The sequence below is a fragment of the Neovison vison genome, chromosome 4 (assembly GCF_020171115.1).
Source record: "Neovison vison isolate M4711 chromosome 4, ASM_NN_V1, whole genome shotgun sequence".
NCBI lineage: Eukaryota > Metazoa > Chordata > Mammalia > Carnivora > Mustelidae > Neogale > Neogale vison.
The window spans coordinates 155,890,107-155,910,942 of record NC_058094.1 but is presented as its reverse complement, the minus strand read 5'-3'; the positions used below and the strand labels follow the sequence as shown (position 1 = coordinate 155,910,942).

At 38.5% G+C, this 20,836-nt stretch overlaps 1 protein-coding gene across 15 annotated transcripts in view; it reads right to left on the bottom strand.

Moving 5' to 3' along the window:
* Nucleotides 1-20,836, bottom strand: part of ADAM22 (ADAM metallopeptidase domain 22) — a 224,121-nt gene that overhangs the window by 93,948 nt on the left and 109,337 nt on the right. For all 15 annotated transcript variants that reach the window (XM_044245959.1, XM_044245964.1, XM_044245961.1 and 12 more), the window contains exon 4: nt 14,615-14,681. In XM_044245959.1, coding sequence (XP_044101894.1) covers nt 14,615-14,681 — 67 coding nt within the window. The remainder of the gene's footprint in view (nt 1-14,614; nt 14,682-20,836) is intronic.

The window sequence follows — 20,836 nt, the reverse complement described above, 5'->3', positions numbered from 1 at the left end:
GACTTGAAAACAAAACAAGTGTTCAGTTACATCTGCTAACACTATTCAAGAAAAATATTAAAAAAATGTTTTTCTTAATCAAAAAAGTAGTATGAAGAAGCTCAAAGAGAGCAATTAACTCTACACAAAAATCTAATTGCTGGGGCGCCTGGGTGGCTCATTGGGTTAAACCCTCTGCCTTCAGCTCAGGTCATGATCCGTGTGTTGGGATCAAGTCCTGAATCGGGCTCTCTGCTCAGCGGGGAGCCTGCTTCCTCCTCTCTCTGCCTGCCTCTCTGCCTACTTGTGATCTGGCAATTAAATAAATAAAATCTTTAAAAAAAATCTAATTGCTGTGTGGAAAACCTACCGACCCCCCCACTCAGAATTACCAGAGCAACTATTCTGCCATCCAGAGACAGTTACAAGTACTGTACTGTCCAGATTTTTTAGAATATCGAGAAAAGAGAGAAATCAATGTGTGAAGTCCAACGCGGGGGCTGGCCTGATTCCTGCAGGTCACATCTCATTTCTTTGAGTTGAGGCTCTGGTCAAAATACCATATCCCTGCTCTGATGCTGTGTCCACCTCTTACTCCATCCACCCTCTCTGGTCTCTTTCTATTTCTCTCATGCACCTATATCCTACAGCAAGGCCTCTGGACCCTTACAAGTGCTAATTTCACTGCCTAAAAAGCTGCTCCCCTCCCACTTACCTTTCAAACTTCAGAATTAATATCATTTCCCTATGGAAGTATTCCCTGACCAAGCAGACTAGGTCAGGTCTCCCATTAAATGCTTTCAGGACAATGTGGACCTAACACCCTTTACAGCGCTTTCGTAAATGTCATTTTAAAAAGCTCTTTTGGTAGGGGCGCCTGGGTGGCTCTGTGGGTTAAAGTCTCTGCCTTCAGCTCAGGTCATATCTCAGGGTCCTGGGATTGAGCCCCACATCAGGCTCTCTGCTCAGCAGGGAGCCTGCTTCCTCCTCTCTCTGCCTGCTTCTCTGCCTACTTGTGATCTCTGTCTGTCAAATAAATAAATAAAATCTTAAAAAAAAAAAAAACAAAAAACCTTTTTTGATAGCAATACCATATTTTCATTATGCCTATCATCCCTACTAAACTACAAGTTTTACGAGAGTGGAAATTGCATCATACTATTCATAGCCACTTCCCTGAGCTAATGGCAAGCATTCAACACACAGCTATCGAGTGAAGGAGGATTGAGAACACAGGCAGGGTATCTGAGAATTTAGGCTTTTTTCTACTGTCATAAATCTCTCATGTCAGCTTTCCTATTCATTTAAACTCCAGTTTCCCAAATTTTTAGAAGTTTTCTACAAGGATAATCAAGTCCACTTGCATCTACCTCCCCTTCTACCTCTTATATACAACAAAAAGGATGCTTTGATAAAAACATCAGTAGACCCCATAATAATCACCCTCCAAAATGGCTGTAAACACTCAAACCACTCAATGCTGAGGTACTTTTTATTCTACTCTTTATTACCTGTTTTGTTTTATTTTGGGGTTTTTTGATGGGGGGAATGGGACAGAGGGAGAGTGAGAGAGAATCTTAAGCAGACTCCATGCCCAACTCAGGGCTTGATTTCAGAATCCTGAGATAATGACATGAGCCAATATCAAGAGTCTGATGCTTAACTGATTAAGCTACCCAGGCGTTCCTACCTGTTTTTGTTTTTATAGTGGCCATTTATTCACTGGAAAATAGGAGTTTAAAAAAAAAGGAATAAGGAAATAGCACTAATTTAGGACAACACCAGGAAATAATGATTTTTTTTTTGCTTCAAATGAGTTTCAAACTTGTCAAAAACACTTCCACAACTTCTTGTTCAATCATAATTACTCTAACAATTCACTCTAATTTCAAAAACATTTGCAACAGTCGATTTATACGACACTGTATAATGAAAAGTTAATTCTATAACTAGGATTAAAGTAGGAACAATATTCTATTACAAAATAGTTAATTGGTTCCAAACATAGAATACCATTAGTTAATGCTACTTTTAATTTTGGTTTAATTTATGGGAACGTATCTTTTTAAGCTTATGGATAACACCTTGAACATTAACAGATGAAATAATGATTTCAATACTTATTTGGAAAAAAATCTTTACACTAGAATGAAAATAAACAGGACTTTCTACTCAAACTGGATACAAACAGAGCTTTGAAAGAGAATTCATGCTGACACCAGCTGTCACTTTTCATTTTTCCCTGCTCCCAGCACGAAGATACTTGACCTGTATAAACTGGTAATGGGCCAATATATTTCCTTCAGGCTACAGAGTTAAGACTACTTGGAATCTTAACAATGCCATTAAGGTAGCTGATGCATTATACATGATGATGGACATAGAGCAACCTTGCTTCTGTCCCAAGGGAAAGCAAAATTTACTTAATCTGCACAGAATTTTCTCCTATAATGCAAAGAGAATCAAATCAAGAAATCTGAGACCTTCCTGAAACCACACTGATTACAAGACGGCAGAGGAGCATATGTCTGCATAAACCTGCCAAGGGGAAAATGCACACATTGTCCAGCTCATCGAAAAGATACTAAATAGATGACTAGCCATGGCTAAAAAATAATGCTGGGAGACATACCCAGAAGAACTATACATGTGGGGAAGAAACAAACACTTTACTAATTTTTACATTAAATTTGTGTAGCTCTTTTATTTCTCCTGTGTGTGTACACACGTGCTCACATGCTGGGGAAGAAAGGAGGATGGGTACTTAAAAGTGCCGTGGCAGAAATACAACCAAATATCTTCTAGTCTGTTGGCAGGATGATGCTGTGTTTTAGCTTAGTTACTCTTGTCCATAAAACTTCACATTCTTCCAGATGCAAGTAAAAATACACATATGCTTAAGATGGGCCTAAGAACTGAAGCATGTGTCTGCCATGTGTGAAACAGCTACATATTTCCAACAGTTAGAGCTCAGGAGCCGTGGCAATTCCCCGTGCTGTACAATACTCAGTCCAGCCTCCACGGAGAACAAAGAAGGACTAAAAATAAACCCCAAAAGAGAATGCCTGAAAAAAACAAGGCTTCCTGAGAAGGCATTTGGTTTTCTTTAGAAGAACAGAAATTTCTATTTAGAATAATCAAAACTCACTTCAACCAAAGATGACATCTTTTTTAATGTATGTCTTACTAAAACAAACTGCTAATGTCGATGTAACTGCAAATGGTAAACTGGGGTGTTCTGACTTAAATATGTGCATTCTGATTCCTCTGGTATTGTGATCGTTTCCATAGAGAAGGTAGACAATAGTGGATTAAAGCAGGAACTCTGGGACCAGAACGCCGGCTTCAAGTTCTCCGACAAGTTAGTTAAACTATCTGTGCCTCAGTTTCCTTGCTGCAAAATGAGGACAGCAATGGTACTACAGGAGGACTAAGTAACTTGACATATGAGATGAGTACCCAGCACAGAGCAAGTACCATCCCAGCATGCTGCTTCTCCGGCTGCCACCAATTCTTCTGCTCTTTTATTCCCCAGTCCAGTTACCAGTACTGACACCATCAGGAGAACTTTAGGATTCAAAGAGGTTTAGAATGTATGAAACAAGAGATCCCTGATGGTAAAATGAGCACTTATGGGCTCGTAATAATTAATTCATGCTCTCTCTCCATCTCTCTCTGACAAATAAATAAATAAATAGAATCTTTAAAAAAAATGCAAAATTTTGAGAATGATATAGAACAGAAGGACAGCAAGTCATTTTATTTTTTAAACTCCATTAAGGTGAGCACAAGTAGCTGGAGAGAACATGCCACCAGTAGCTTTAAGGGAGCAAAATAAGTTTAGCTTTGTAAGAACTGGTTACCTCTTCCCAAGAGCTAACATTCAACCCCTGGCAGCAGATACTCATTACTAAAATTTAGCCCTACAGACTGCAATGAAAACAGACTTCATACAGGACAGCAACGCATGGTAATTATCAGTCAATAAAGCCAGCTGACCAGGATTCCCATACACTCACCCTCAAATGTATGGCTTTTACAGCTACACTTTTGTTCATGATTTAAAATACTTTAAAATACATATATGCGGATATCGTGGCCTTGCAGTAACAGAAAAAACTGATGAGGCTTCATTCTGATATAATCCACTATTTAAAAACAGAAGTATTTAAAAACGAGCAGCAGCTCAACCCCGCTGGGCCAGAAGAATGAGGTTTCCTGTGCTGGATCTATTTGCAATTATAGAATCATCTCTGCACCAGGAGATTCTAGAATTAAATCCCACTACCATCCCCCATTACTCAGTTCAATATTATCTTATTAAATTACTGGAAGATTAACCCTACATAGAAAGTCTAGATTTCATTCTTTTTTTTTTTTTAAGATTTCATTTATTATTTATTTGACAGAGATAGACACAGCAAGAGAGGGAGCACAAGCAGGGGCAGTAGGAGAGAGAGAAGCAGGCTTCATGCAGAGCAGGGAGCCCAATGTGGGGCTCAATCCCAGGATCCTGGGATCATGACCTGAGCCGAAGGCAGATGCTTAACAACTGAGCCACACAGGTGCCCCTCTAGATCTCATTCTTGTAGAATCCTACCATCCTGAGTCTTTTTTTTTTAATTATTTATTTCAGCAGTTAGAGGCTAATGAAGTCATTAAATATAATAAAATTCAAAACTAGTTATCCACAGTTGGTTATCAAATAGTCATGGATAAGAAAAATACATAGAACAAAAATTTTTCAATATTATAAATATCTTTTTATTATTGTTACTTCTTTTAAAATTTAATTTTTTTCAGTGTTCCAAAATTCATTATTTATGCACCACACCCAGTGCTCCATGCAATACATGCCCTCCACAATACCCATCACGAGGCTCCCCCCAACCCCCTCCAAAACCCTGTTTGTCCAGCATGGAGGTTCCTCAAAAAATTGAAAATAGAGCTACCTTACGACCCAGCAATTGCACTACTTGGTATTTACTCTAAAGATACAAACATAGTGATCTGAAGGGGCACGTGCACTTGAATGTTTATAGCAGCAATATCTACAATAGCCAAACTATGGAAAGAACCTAGATGTCCATCAACAGATGAATGGATAAAGAAGATGTGGTATACACACACACACACACACACACGCACACACACTGGAATACTATGCAGCCACCAAAAGAAACGAATTCTTGCCATTTGCAATGACGTGGATGGAACTAGAAGGTATTATGCTTAGCAAAATAAGTCAATCGGAGAAAGACAACTATCATTCGATCTCCCTAATATAAGGAAGTGGAGATGCAATGTGGGGGGTCTGGGGGGTAGGAAAAGAATAAATGAAACAAGATAGGATCAGAAGGGAGACAAACCATAAGAGACTCTTACTGTCCTAAAACGAACTGAAGGTGACCGGGGGTAGGGGGTTAGGGAGAGGGTGGTGGGGTTATAGACATTGGGGAGGGTACGTGATATGGTGAGTGAAGTGTGTAAACCTGGCGATTCACAAACCTGTACCCTTGGGGCTAATAATACATTATATGTATATAAAGAAATTAAAAAATGAAAAAAAAAAACCCAAAAACAAAAACCCTGTTTGTCTCTCAGAGTCCACAGTCTCTCACAGTTTGTCTCTACCTTTGATTTCCCCCAACTCACTTCTCCTGAGTGAAATAAGTCAAGGAGAGAAAGTCAATTATCATATGGTTTCACTTACTTGTGGAGCATAAGGAATAACACGGAGGACACTGGGAGATGGAGAGAATAAAAAATTTTTAAAGTCATTCTAGTTTTACTGTCAAGACTGATGTTAACTTATAACTCATAAACTGTCTCAGAATTGAGAAGAGATTTCTAGAAGTCATCTAATTTTTAAAATTGTGTATTTGGGGTGAACTTGGTTTTTAATTGTGTAAAAAGTTATCATGTCTGCAGATATGACAGCTGAAAATGTCCCCTCTGGTAAAGAGAACCAGAGTGAGGTAAATGCATACCCACCCCACAACCTGTAATACCTGTACCTGAAACTGTCCTTCCTCCTGCACCTGCGGCTCTGCTCCAGAGCGCAGGTGCACTGGTGAGAGTCCTTAACCTGAATCTCCCAGGCAGTCTAGCAAGAAGAACATAAATATGCATTCTGACATATGGGTAGTAGCCTCTGTCAAGCATACTTACCATTGCTTCATTAAACTGTCATAATTTTAATCAACTCGATTCACACACACTCAGTTTAAAAATCTCCCTAACAGACAAAATAGAGACCCAAACCCACTTTGGTTTATGGCAAATGAGCTGTATCTCAATAAAGTTATTAAAAAAAAATCCCCATTATCATGGCAGCAGGATCCCCACCCAAAAGGACCAACTAAGGGTCTTTGCCTGATAGTCTGCTCCTCAGCCATCCTTAAAATGCACAGCACTAAGTTACTTTACTAGATAAAGGCCTTCCCTGTTTCCACAGAGCCAGGGGAAATGTCTGATCCTTGGATTTGAAATTAAAGGCAATACAAGAGCTTACATGACTTCTACAAACAGATCCATTTAAAAAGAAATTCTCTTTAAACCAACTTCGCAGACCACCCGCCTTGATTACTGTCTAGATAACTGAGTATTATTCCCTTATCCAAGAGTCTGTGAAAAAGCTACTGTAGTGAGAATTCAAGATAGAGAACATGTTCCTCAAATGCAAGGGGAAGTTGTTAATAAGAAGTGCATTTTGGAAGAGAAATATTGTTGGTGAGTCCTCCTAAAAACAAACAAGCAACAAACAAACAAAAAAACCAAGATTTTAAAAGGCTTCTGTATAGATTACTTGTCAACAGTAGCTGTTGCTTGCATTTACGTCAAAAGACAACCTCAAAATAAAGAGATTACTTAAAAGCTATTTGAAAACAAAACAAAACACTAGTCTCTTTCAGAAGATTCATCACCAATGGGATGGCATGGGTGTCTCTGTACTAATGCACACAGCAAAATTGACTGCACACCCAAGTCTGGTTCTGCTTTTCTTCTCCATCGCTTACTCTTCTGGCATCTGTAGGAAGAACCAAGATTCTGGATGGAAACGCAGTTTCGAGAATCAATAAGGAAACTTGATATCCAGGATAAGCAAAAGAAGATTAACCCCTCTGTGCATCTTTTCTGCTGCAATAAATATATATAATGACACTGTGGCAGTTTAATAGCCATTTTTGTGCTCCTATGGCCAAAAAAAGAAATAGTTCAAGCATTTATGTACCCTTCAATTGTATGCAATGAATTCAAGAAAAATCCCTATTTCATAAAACGATATGTCAAGGTTGTATCATTATAAAAAGCAGAGTATTCAGAATGCAGTCACTAAACTATAACCTATATTTTAAATAAACTAAATTGACTAATGACAAACTGAGAACATTTTTTACTTAAGAAAGAAGTCCACAATATTTTATACCACCCTATTATTTTTTTCCAATTTATTTATTACCACCCTATTATTATTTGAGGGGTATTTTTTACAAACAAAGTAAGTTAAAAGATATCTTAAGAAACATTATTTAATATATTACACAACTTCTAAACTATTCAAGTGTTGATCATTATGTTCATCATGGAGAAATCAGAAAATGAGACATGAGGAAGCTTGAATAAGAAACAGTATCCATTATCTATGGATACTGTTTAGGGTTATAGCAGCTACAAAGTTAGCATAAGTCAGGAAGGTCTGTGTTGTCCTAAAAGTCAGATATTTAATCGTTTCTAAGTGACCTCTTAAAGCTGTTCTCCACTAGAAATTTTTTTTCCTTCTTTGGCACATTCATTGTAGAAAGCAAAAAGGTTAAGGCGGGATAAGAAGAAAAGGTATCTCTTTTTCAAGAAAGAAAAATGAGCTAGAAATCTGACTCAGAAAAATGATTGCAAAAGGAATCTAGAGATTCAGTCTGTAGCATATGCACCTGCTGGTTAAGCTGGGAATCTTTCATGGAGCTTCAAACCCAGGGAGGGAAGATGGATGTGAACAGCAGGAGAAAAACTATTTGGTAAAAAAAAAAAAAAAAGAAAGAAAGAAAGAAAGAAAAGAAAAGAAAAAAAGAATTGGGGCTTTCGCCTTGCTTCTATATCAACTTTATACTAACATTCTATTTTCAGAGTTAACAGGAGCCATTTTAATTTGCTCAGAAAATATTTTTAATGAAGGGATGCCTGGTGGCTCAGTTGGTTAAATGTCTGCCTTTGGCTCAGGTCATGATCCAAGGGTCCTGAGATTGGGTCCCATGTGGGGCTCCTTGCTTAGTGGGGTGTCTCCTTCTCCCTCTGCCTGCTGCTCCCCCTGCTTGTGCCCATGCTCTCTCTGTCTCTTTCTCTCTGACAAATAAATAAATAAAATCTTAAAAAAAAAGACAAAAAATATTTTTAATGAAAATTACACCACCATTCCACTAAGAAAATGTTCCCTTGAGTCATAATAACCTCTCCCACCCTCAAGGAGACACTTTCTCCTCTGATACCAGCACCCCAACACACAGCACTCTCTCCACATCCTTTACCTTTTTCTAGACTTCAACCTTGGTCCACACTCCTTTGCTTTCTTACCATCTTTTTACTGCCCCATGGACATAATTCAAGACAATGATCCTTGAGTGCACGCAATTCACTTACACATACGATGGACAGTAACCTGTTGATTGCCAGTCAGAGTCAATGCTGTGTAACAGGCATCTCTGTATACACCTATCCTCAAGGATTAGGATTTTGACCCAAAGACAAGCTAGGAGTGCTCACATATAGTAGAAATAATTTGAGCTAATTAGACACTTAGCAGCTATTACTTTTGATTATTATCATAAGACATAAAAAAACTAACCCCCCCCCCCAAAAACCTGTTAGAACAAATGATACTGGTGACTGGTCACAGTCTTTCACTGGTAATAAATATAATAAACCTATGTCTATACCAGCCATCTGTTTTTACGTTTTCACCCAAAGGAAATCTGCCTTTATTCTTGGTATAAAGATTTAGCCATTCCTTTCCTAATGTTCTATAACTCTTACTATGACTATTTTCCTGAGATATGAAAAGTAAAACAGGCTTTGTACTGGATGTGTCTCTACCATATTTTGCCTAAAGCAATGGACATTACTAAAAAATTACCTGAACACATGACCAAAGTTGAAAGAAATACATAAAGGGTCTTTGAATAGACCATCACTTTAGCTGAAGGATAAGACTATAAAAGAGTAATTGCTAGATACATCCAAAATGAAATAAATATGTATAAAATAAGTCTAAATAAAATACATTTCTGTCTTCATGGCTAGCCTATCTTACGTAATACAGAATTTATGGTAGATAACATCGTGTGAGAGTCTGCCTGGGAGTTAAGGAACTTAAATGTTAACTGTGGCTCTACTACTCTTTACTGTGTTATCTTCAGCAAATTATATAACCTCTCTATACCTCAGCTTCCTGTCAAGTTTCATAATAATTATACTTATAATCACAGGTCGTTTTAAGCATGCAATACACATGAATTCATGTGCCTGTCACATCATGAGCAATAAATACCAGTGGTTACTATTATTAGTATTATAAAACTGATTAACTAGAGCCTATGTAACTGGCAACCAATTAAGTTGAATACTGGCAGTCTTTAGCCTCAAGACAAAAAAAAAAAAAAAAGCTAGCTAACAGTAAAACTGCGAACTGCATGGTTTAGACTTATTTGCTGCTACTTGTCAATCCCAGCTCACTTTGTCTTGAGAATCTAAATCTACAGTTCATCACAGTCAAAATAAAAAGACAGTGTTCCCTAGATGTTCTGATAGATTGAAGCTTAATGTTAAAAATGTTTTAGAAGTTCATATTGAACCCATAAAAGTTCTTCCTAAACTAAGGGGCAAATTTAGAATTTAATTTTTAAATGAACTGGAAATAAATGTAAGGGAAAGACGGGATTAATATGTCTTATTAAAGGAACAAAAATCTCTCTTTTCTCCCCCCACTTAAAGCTTTTATCTTTGTAAAATTTGAAGAAAAGATTTTAATAGAACTTTAAAATCGGGATTATGTATCTGTCTGACTGGAATAAAACTACCTTCAACAAGGCATAGAATGTCCTTGCTGATAATACAAATCACTATCTTATGGGAAGACTGACATAGATTTCATTTTACTCTAAATATAACATTGCAGTCAACAGCAAAATTCAGACTATGAACCACATAGGATAAACAATGGATTTGTTGAAGAAACAACATATAAATTGCAAGGGAGAAGGAAAAAAAAGAAAGATATGGAGAAACCAACAGATTAAAAGAGACTGTCTTAAAACTCATTAACTGGCTCCCTTCTCCCTCTACCTCTGCCCGCCTCTCCCCCTGCTTGTGTTTTCTCTCTCTGTCAAATAAATAAATAAAATCTTGAAAAAAAATAAAACTCACTAAAAAAAACTTCAGATAGGCAAATTAAACTGCAGGAATACAAGCTCATGTGATAACGCAATAAGCAAAAATGAGGAAATTACAAATAACTGAAGTCACAGTACTATTTACAAGTCTGTAAGAGGAGGGAGGGGCTTGGGTTTGGGAAGCAGCACACAGGAGACCTGGTTGAGCTGTTTCTTGATTCGGATGGGGGTTATAGGGTACTCACCTCAGCAATTTCTGTGTCAGTGTTACATTTTACAATTTAAAAAGGTTTTAGGGGCTCCTGGGTGGCTCAGTCAGTTAAGTGTCTGCCTTCAGCTCAGGCCATGATCTCAGGGCCCTGGGATCCAGCCCCCCAAATCAGGCTCCCTGCTCAGTGGGGAGTCTGCTTCTTCCTCTGCCCCTCCCCCCTCACGCTCATGCGCATGCTCTCTCTCTCAAATAAATAAAATTTTTTATTTGTTTTAATTTAAATATAATAAAAAGGTTTGAAAAAAGATTATCGCAATCTAAAAGATTCACCAAAGTAGCTATTTCATGCAAATGTATTCCTTTTCCCACATTCATACTCACACCCTTTAATAAATGCATTGCACCTGAGTTTCACAAATAAAGGTTCCATGACACCTGAGCAGAGTCATTTACTAGATTGGTATCTAGCCGTTGTTTAAATCTGGCCTAATGATTTTTTTTTTTAAGATTTTAATTATTTATTTATTTGAGAGAGAAACAGAGAGAGAGAGACCACAATCAGGGTGAGGGGCAGAAGAAATCTCAAGAAGACTCCTTGCCCAAAGGGGAGCACCATGCAGAGCTCAATCCCATAACCTCAAGATCATGACCTGAGCTGAACTCAGGAGTCAGATGCATAACAGACTGCACTACCCAGGCGTCCCAATCTGGCATAATGATTTTGATTTTGATTTTATATCATCAAAAGAAGTACAGTTTTGTCTTAATTTCACATACCCTTCATTTATTTCACTTCCAAAAGAAAAGCCAATTTTAAAAGAATTAAAAAACACAAGGTACACCTGGGTGGTGCCGTCTGCTCAGCATGGGACTCTTGGTTTCAGCTTAGGCCATCACTTCAGGGTTGTGAGACTGAGCCCTATATGGGGCTCCATGCTCAGTGCACTCAGTGTGGAGTCTGCTTGAGATTCTCCCCCTTTCCCTCTGCCCCTCCCACTTATGCTCTCTGTCACCCTCACACTCTCTAAAATAAATAAGCCTTTAAAAAAAACAAACAAAAGGACGGCCCTCTTAGGAAAGGTGTTATGGGTTTAATTTTATTCCTCTGAAATCCTTATGTTGAAGTCCTAACCCCGAAGGTACCTCAGATTATAATTGTACTTGAAGATACAGTCTTTAAAGAAGTAATTAAGTTAAAATGAGGATGTTTGAGTAGGCCCTAATCCAACATGAGGAATAGTTTGTTTTAGGAGAAGAAATCAGAGGGCTCCTAGGTGGCTCAGTCGGCTGGGCATCTGTCTTTGGCTCAGGTCAAGATCCCAGGGTTCTGGGATGGATCTCTAAATCAGGCTCCCTGCTAAGCAGGGAGCCTGCTTCTCCCTCTCCTTCTGCACTTCTTCTGCTCCTGCACTCTCTCTCTCTCTCAAATAAATAAAAAGGAAGAAGAAATTAAAGCAAAGACAGACACAGAGGGAAAACCATGTAAGGCATAAGGAGAAGGCACCACCTAAAAGTCTCAGAGGAAACCAACCCAGCTGACACCTTGATCTTGGCCTTCGAGCCTCCAAAATTGTTAAGAAAATACATTTTTAAAAAATATTTTATTTATTTATTTGACAGAGAGATGGAGAGGGAAAGCACAAATAAGCAGAGCAGCAGGCAGAGGTAGAGGGAGAAGCAGGCTCTCCACTGAGCAGGGAGCCCAATGTGGGGCTCCATCCCAGGATAGGATCATGACCTATGGTGTTGAGCCACAGGCATGACCATGAGCCAAAGGCAGCCACTTAACAGACTGAGCCACCTGGGCACCCCAGAAAATACATTTCTGTTGTTTAAGCCACTCTGTGGTACTTTGTGATAGCAGCCTTAGCAAACTGATACAGAAGGTAAGAAAAAAAAATTTTTTGTAAAGGTAGAAAGAAAAAAATATGAAATGCTACAATTTTCACTCCTAATGTATAGTGAAAGAAAGGCTTAAGAAAATTCTGAGTCATTAGTAAAGAAAAGAGAACTAACAGACTCCATGTAAAAAGAAACACCCCAAAGAGCGAAGCACAAAGGGCACAACACGAGGGAAGCAACAGGAAAATAACTGGCTACTAACTCATTGATGGGGCAGGGTGCAGAGCTTTCAGGGTGATTCCTGGAAAAAACCCAGAGAAGAATTTTGAGTTAGATTTTTAAAGGGATTAGAAACAAATGGAGGTGATGGGTGAGATCCAAGTGGTTTTCTTAAAGGGAGAAATGTCTTCTGGTCTTCAAGTTTGAATGAAGGGTGGATTTATTATTTCCCTGATTTAATAGGCTTGGGGGGGTAGACAAACCATCAACTAAGAAAATGCAATTCTCAGACTAGAAAATCAGCAAAGACGGTGCAGAACGTCAGAGCTCTAGGTGTTATACATACCCACGTTGCCTAATGATCTGAGTGGAGTAAGCTTTGTTGACGAAGTACAAGTTTCCTGGAAAGGATATTACTATAGCAACAGCAGATAGTTTTCTGCTAATCTGCCCTCCATGCCTATAGACGTATTTCCTCATTCCACTGACAGGCAGAAATGGAAATACATAGTGAACTGTCTGTTTCTTTTCCTCTTTAATTTAACAAAGGAGTAAGATACACTCTGCATTCAGAAAAGCATCCTACAAAATAAGAAAGTGAACCAAATAAACAGGGAAGAGAATAGAAGCCCAGAGCTTCTAAATAGCAGTTATTTTTTTTTAACTCCAAACAAAATGGCACTATTCTCCTATGTTAGACCTGGGAGAGTCCTGACATCCTTTCTGCAGTAAAGCAGTGCATATACCAACCATTCAGTCAGTCGGTCTTAACAAGTTTAGAGTAACTTTCTGGAAGGATTGTTATAATTATCATAATTAGTTCACTTGTAAAAATTAACAGATTTTAAATCTTTATCAGAAATATCTATACATAGGAATCTTGCTTGAAAAGCAAAATACTATAGTACAGGTATATATGATAGCAATTATATAAAAAATTTAAATATGTGCGTAGGACAAGACAATACTAAAAGGACATACAACAAAATGAAAACAAAGTGTACCTCAGTGATGAATTTAAGGGTGATTTTTCATTTTTCCCCACTTTTTTTCTACTTTTAAGTTTACTAAAATGAGTCTGTATCAAATTTATATTCAGAAAAAGAAAATAAATATAAATGGAATATAATTCTGGTAAAGCAAAACAAATAGTACAAACATTGTTCAGAAGAAATTAAAACTTGGCTAAAACATCGTACTATATACAAGGGGCCTAAAGAAAACCCTGGGAGGGATTCAGCCTCACATGTCCTCAGATGACATCATCAGTTGCCTGGACAAAAATATACATTCCTATGCATACAATTTCAGAGCTTACCTGAATTGAACCAGTGTCCTGTGATTTCTCTCACCAGGGATTTAAAAAACCCCGGGGCTTTCCCTAAAGACCTAATAAATTTGCCATTTTATCAGGGGAATATTTTTTTAAACTGAATGCAAAGTCATGTATCGATCCTGGAACCAAGATTTTACTTCTTATTTCTCAGGGCTAACCTTAAAGGCAAATTCAGAAATTATTTTCTGTGACATATTCTAAAAAATAACCCTTGTGCTACATTAATCCCATAAAAAACAACTCCAGGGGAGCCTGGGTGGCTCAGTCTGCTGAGGTCTGCCTTTGACTTGGGTTGTGATCTCAGGATTCTTGGATCGAGTCCCACATGGGACTCCCTGCTCAGCAGGAAGCCTGCTTCTCCCTCTTCCTTTGCCACTCTCCTTGCCTGTACTCTCTCTCTCTGATAAATAAAATCTTTACCCAAAAACAAAAACAAAACTCCAACAATTCCTACAGCACACTAAGAATTCTTTCTCTGATAACTGAAGGCTTTTATTCACAAATGGGTGACACACTTTCTTGAAAACATATGAAATATAAAAGCTTAAAACTGTACACTTAGAAGTTTCAGTGAAAATTAAAATCAGAATCAGTATTTTAAAAATTCTCAAAAGATTTCCCCCATAGGGAGACAATTTTACTTACTTTAACTTCCACTGTCTTCCCTCCATGTTCAACATGTCTCTCTACGTATTCAGAGGACAGCAAATCGCTGTAACAAACAGAAACGATGATTAAAGAGGACCTTGAAAATGTAAATCATCTGAAAATTGACAAGTTTACACCAGCTTTATGATTCTTTGGCTCATATTTTAAAAGAAAAATAAAACTTTATGAGTCTCTTTCTCTCTCATTTTCTCTCTCTCACAAACACGCACACACACATCCTAGTACTCCTCAAAAATGATGAGCTTAATCACCTGTCATTAGCGTATTCCACTGACCTAGGTCAATGGTTCTAGGAAACTACCGTAAGCTAACCATTATTCCTAAAACATCTTATTCTTCCCATTTTTACTTTAGCTTTTACCAAATAGTTCTGATTTACTACCATACTTTACCATTTTTAATGTGCGATATTTTAACCTAGCAAAATACTCCTTTTCATCACAAAAATATTAAAAGGGGGCAAAGAAAGGTGGAAAAAATGAGAAGGAATATGCCTTCCCATTTTTAAATAATCCTTTTTGAAATCTCTCCTAATCAACCTTCTTGTACAATTGAAAGATGTTTACATCTTCTTAAATATGCTTTCCTTTAATTCCACACATATGAAAAAATTCCCCCTTTAATAGTGGTGCCTCAAGACACAACTTCCATAAAAGTCTTAATGTCTCCATATTTTTAAAGCACAAAGACATAAATAAAATTAACATCATTAAATAAAAATAATTATGAAGCTATTAATTTCTTTTTTTAAGATTTTATTTATTTATCTGAGAGAGGGAATGTGCAGCGAGAGAGTCAGCAGGAGCAGAGGGTAAGGGCAGAGGGAGAGGGAGAAGCAGACTCCCCACTGAGCAGGGAGCCCCATGTGGGGCTCAGTCCCCAGGAGCTTGAGATCATGACCTGAGTCAAAGGCAAATGCTTAACCAAATGAGCCCCAGAACTTATAAATTTCTAAGTTTATTCTGTCAATGGATATTTAGCTAACTAAAAAATCTTTTTCATAGTGCTCTGCAGGTTACCATACTAAAATTATCCCAATAATTTAAAAAATGTGAATTTTGGGCACCTGGGTGGCTCAGTAGGTTAAGCAACTGCCTTCAGCTCAGGTCATGATTCTGGAGTCCTGGGATCAAGTCCCATGTCGGGCTCCCAGCTCTGTGGGGAGTCTACTTCTCCCTCTGACCTTCTCTCCTCTCATGCTCTCTCTCTCTCAAATAAACAAATAAAATCTTTTTTAAAAAATGTGAATTTCTGGGGCACCTGGATGATTCAGTAAGTTAAGCATCCAACACTTGATTTTGGTCCAGTCATGATTTCAGGATCATGAGATTGAACCCTGTATCAGGCTCCACACTAGGTGTGGAACCTACTTAAGATTCTCTCTCTCCCTGGGGCCCCTGCGTGGCTCAGTGGGTTAAAGCCTCTGCCTTCAGCTCAGGTCATGATCCCAGGGTCCTGGGATTGAGCCCCGCATCAGACTCTCTGCTCAGCAGGGAGCCTGCTTCCTCCTCTCTGCCTGCCTCTCTGCCCACTTGTGATCTCTGCCTGTCAAATAAATAAATAAAATCTTAAAAAAAAAAGATTCTCTCTCTGCCTCTGTCTCCACACCCCCAACCCTGCTACTGCATGCAAACGTGCTCTCTTCCTCTCTCTTAATCTGAGCACATAAGCCTGCCATGATAAGCACCAAGCCTACACTGGCTTGAAAGGTAAACAGAATGACCAAGCGTGTGTTTTATTAACAGAGGCACCATAATCAATTCCGTACAGTATCTGATCCCTACATTACCCTTTAGGGGACCTATAATTATAGTATAACTCCTTGTTTCATATATCTTTGGAATACATTTTCCTTCTGATGGTATGAGGGAACCAGATAGGATGCTCAAAGCTGCAAGCTGTAGAAAACACAACTAAAAGTGGCTTAAATAATTTAGTTTATTTAAAGGACATTTATATCTTCTTTCTTGTTAGAAATTCCAGGACAGGTGTAATGTGAATTTGCTTCTGCAAATCTCCAGATCTGTTAGATGAATAAATTTGAAGTTTACAAAATATATGCCAACACTTCTAAGATATTTTATTTTATTTTATTTTTTATTTTTAAAAGATTTTATTTATTTTTATGGCAGACAGAGATCACAAGCAGGCAGAGAGGCAGGCAGAGAGAGAGTTGGAAGCAGGCTCCCCGCTGAGCAGAGAGCCTGATGCAGGGCTCGATCCCAGGACCCTGGGATCGTGACTTGGGCTGAAGGCAGAGGCTTTAACCCACTGAGCCACCCAGGCACCCCTACTAAGATATTTTAAATATAGATGAGTAACTAGTAAACAAAATTTTGTTAGATGTGACAGAATGCATAGGGTGGGTAAGTGTAACTAAAAAGATCATGTATGCATTACATGTTGATAGAAAGGGATGGGTGAACAAATGATATCTAGGTAATAAATGTTTATGATACAATAAATACACAAAAGATACTAAATATCCAGGATACACTATACATAAACACTATTTATGAGGTCTTAATTCAATCACCTATTGGTGACACCCAGGGCTTCCCAACTTCCATAGTACTGACACGTTGGGCCAGATAATTATTTGTCTTGGGGAGTATCTTATACACTGTAGTATGTTTAGCAGCATCCCTGGCCTCCCCCACTAGGTGCCAATAGCATCACACAGACTCATCAGTCATGACTATCAAAAATGTGTCCAGACATTGCCAATGCAGGCTTGGGGATAAAACTGCTTTGGTTAATAAACACTGATAACACCCATTTCTACCCCATGTATTCTTTGCCCAAAAAACACAAACAGAATCCATGACTATTCATCTAGCTCACCAGCAATTTACAGCTCCCAACCAAGCCTACTTATCTCTGTGTAACTCAGAACCGGGAAATGGGCATCATTAAGCTTTAACTACCTTCCACCTATGGAGCTTGCCCAAACCTCAACTCTGGTCCTTGAAAACACATCATCAGCAGGGAAGGCAGATACAGCAGGGAGAGAAGCAGAACTTATGAACACCATGCACTCCAGGTTTAGCTGGAGGGATCCCTTCCATCCAACTTGGACCCTATAGTAGGGATGACAACCTAACCATTTCTTTCTTCTTGCTTCTCACCATGTCCTTCAAGTTAATTTAGCAAACCACATGACTTGAAGATTTTAATTTGGCCTGTGGGGGCTAGCTTACCTGGTAGTATACTTGTGGGCTACTACCTATTCCATCAAAATAATATTCCACCAAATAACAGGGAAGTTCCAGAGTTAGTTGGTGTGGTGGCTCAGTACATGGATGTGAGCTCATGTTCATGGTGCTCCATCACCAGTATGGTGAGTGACCTGTCCTCTTCGCTAGCTCTTGTCATAACTCTAGCATGGCTACTGCAGTTCGAAGCATCTCACGTAAATAAAAATATCCCAGGGAAGAAAAGCCCTGTATTTCTTGAATCAGTAAACTCTACACAAAAGCCCCTAGCATCCATCTTCTCAAGTATGTTTTTTTTTTCCCAATTTATTTATTTTCAGAAAAACAGTATTCATTATTTTTTCACCACACCCAGTGCTCCATGCAAGCTGTGCCCTCTATAATACCCACCACCTGGTACCCCAACCTCCCACCCCCCTGCCACTTCAAACCCCTCAGATTGTTTTTGCCAGAATTACCTTACTGGGTCTCACCAAAACAGATCCTTTGACTGGGACATTTGCTTTTGAATGATCAAGTTTTCCATCTCCAGAGCCTTGCATGAGCATCATGAGTACTCAGAGAGAGCTGAACAATGTTAGGGGGAAAGGAGGGTGGTGGAGAGAACAGCTATTGTACAATCAACCAACAGCTTTCTTTTCTCCTTCCTTTCTTCCTGTCTCTCTCCCTCCATCTTTCCTTCCTTCCTTCCTCTTTCTTTTCTTCTCATGGGGATATAAGATAGTATTTCACAAATTCTAAAGGACTTCTAACAAAAGGACTTCTAACAAAAGCATGATAGAAATCTGCCTCGAGCAGGACATGTCATTGTTCCAGCATCCACATCTCACCTGATTACCCGTATCCATACCCTACACAGGAGAGCTACCAGCCAGATATTTGTGAAGAACAGGCCCCCAACCTTGTATCAGTCTCAACTTCACAGAAGTGGGGGAGGAAACTGTCATACAAAGGCAGTGTTTACTAGCAGAACCAACTATTATTCCCTCTCTTGGGAATCTGAACAAGGGAATTCACAAAAAAATCATTCAAGGAAAGAGAGGCAACAAGTGAAAAATAAGCAGACACTTGAGAGACAGTGTACCAGTGGAGAATACCAGAGGGAGAACCCCCAACTCTCTGCTGATTAGGTCCTGGGATCCAGAAAAGCCCATCCCTGATGCTGAGTATCTCTGGGATCCTTTCTCCATCAGTCACATTAGTAAATCCCCACTATCAGAGCTAGCCTGAGTGAGATCAAAAGCAATTAGGTATAATATCATTTAGAGAAGTCATAGTGGTAGTAGTAATAACAACAATAATTTTTTAAAAAAACAACTTTTGAGTCTTCCAGGTTTGCAAAGTTCAAGGGAATATTTTCCTTTGAATTATAAAATCCAGGGATTAAGAGAATATGAGTCACCGCATGAATGTAATTACAGCAAAGAGAACCCTCTGCTCAGGAATTACGCAGCTATTTCAATCAAGCCTCCAAACCTACAAGCAGTGTTAGAAAGGGCTCCATGTAATTTAAACTAAAAACAGCCCAGGCAATTGGGTTTTGTTTGTTTGCAGTATTGTGGAAGTCTGCTAAGTATTGTTATTTTAATTATTAGGCTGAAAAACCTTTTATTTAAAATCTCACCTTTCCTCTACTGAAGCATAAAATCTTTACTACCATCTACTTAGAACCTAAGCAAATTTTTCTGAAGCCTCCTAAGGCAGAGATAATCAAAATTACCTTAAGTTCTTTTTCTTAGATTGTCATTGTTTATTGTTAAGTAGGGATCTACTTAAATAATTTTAAGTGTAGAAAAATGGTGGATGATCTCCTTAACATTGAGAATTTTTATTTTACTGTAAACTGATAGGGCAGAATTTACTCCATGTTACCTAACGGCTTACTCAAAACTGATGTATGAATGCTAACTTGTGAATTTTCAAAGATGAAAGTGAAAATTATTTTCCATCAAATTCTAAAGGCCACTTGTTTTACGAAGAAAGTAAGGAGATGTTGTTGAAATTAGAAATGTATTCTGAGGCCTCTTTTTCATTCCCATGCCGTAATAAGCCTGGAGTAAGCAAAACAAACACAATGTAAACATTCTCAGCCATAATAATGGTTACTCTTTGTCTAGCAGAAAACTGTCATGAATCAGAGGCAGCTGGTTTAGTACAAAGATGCTGGAGTTTAAAAACAAAACTGATATTTTGATTTCTCATCTAAACGCTGCAATTTAGTTGCTGTGTGACCTTGGTCAAGTTATTTAATCTCTATGACATAATTTTCCAATGTCTAAGATGGAGATAATATGAAGTTTGTAGGTATTAAACAAGAACGTGGATGAAATCCCTCCCATATCCTGATTTCAATCACCCCACCCCCGTTCACCATCTCCTATCCATCTTTCCCTAAAACTGTGACTTTAACTATCTAAAATCTTTTAAACCATGAACCTACCTACCACTTTTTCATTGTCCTTCCCTCCCTCTTGTCCCTCTAACCGAGCTTATCGTCCATGCCCTGCCACGACAATCAAGGCCTGCCTACCAGATCCTCAGCTACACAAAAGAGTTTCTAAGAATATTAAAGGCATTGTCCCATAGCATCTTGCCTCAACGTCCAAAGTAAGGAGAGGCCTATCCCAAAAAGATATGTGGCTGTGGTTTTGTCCAATGGGGTAAATCCCAATGATTCTCACAGAACCACCAATGGAACAGTCACCAGCTTGAGTCAAAAGGGACAGTCAACTCAAATTTTTTAGTCAGGAAGCAGAACTAAAAAGATACTTAGATTAAGGTCTAGGCCCATTTCTTATGGAAAAGAAACGGTGACTAGAAGAGTACAGCCTAGAACCACAGGCAATGACTCACAGGAAAAAGAAAAGACCCTTAACCTATGACTTCCCAAAACAGAAGCTGGTGACATACACCTGCTGAGTATCAGAGTTTCAGTGGTTAAAGCTAGGTTCCTATTTTCTCCCTTTTTAAAACAAGAGTATCT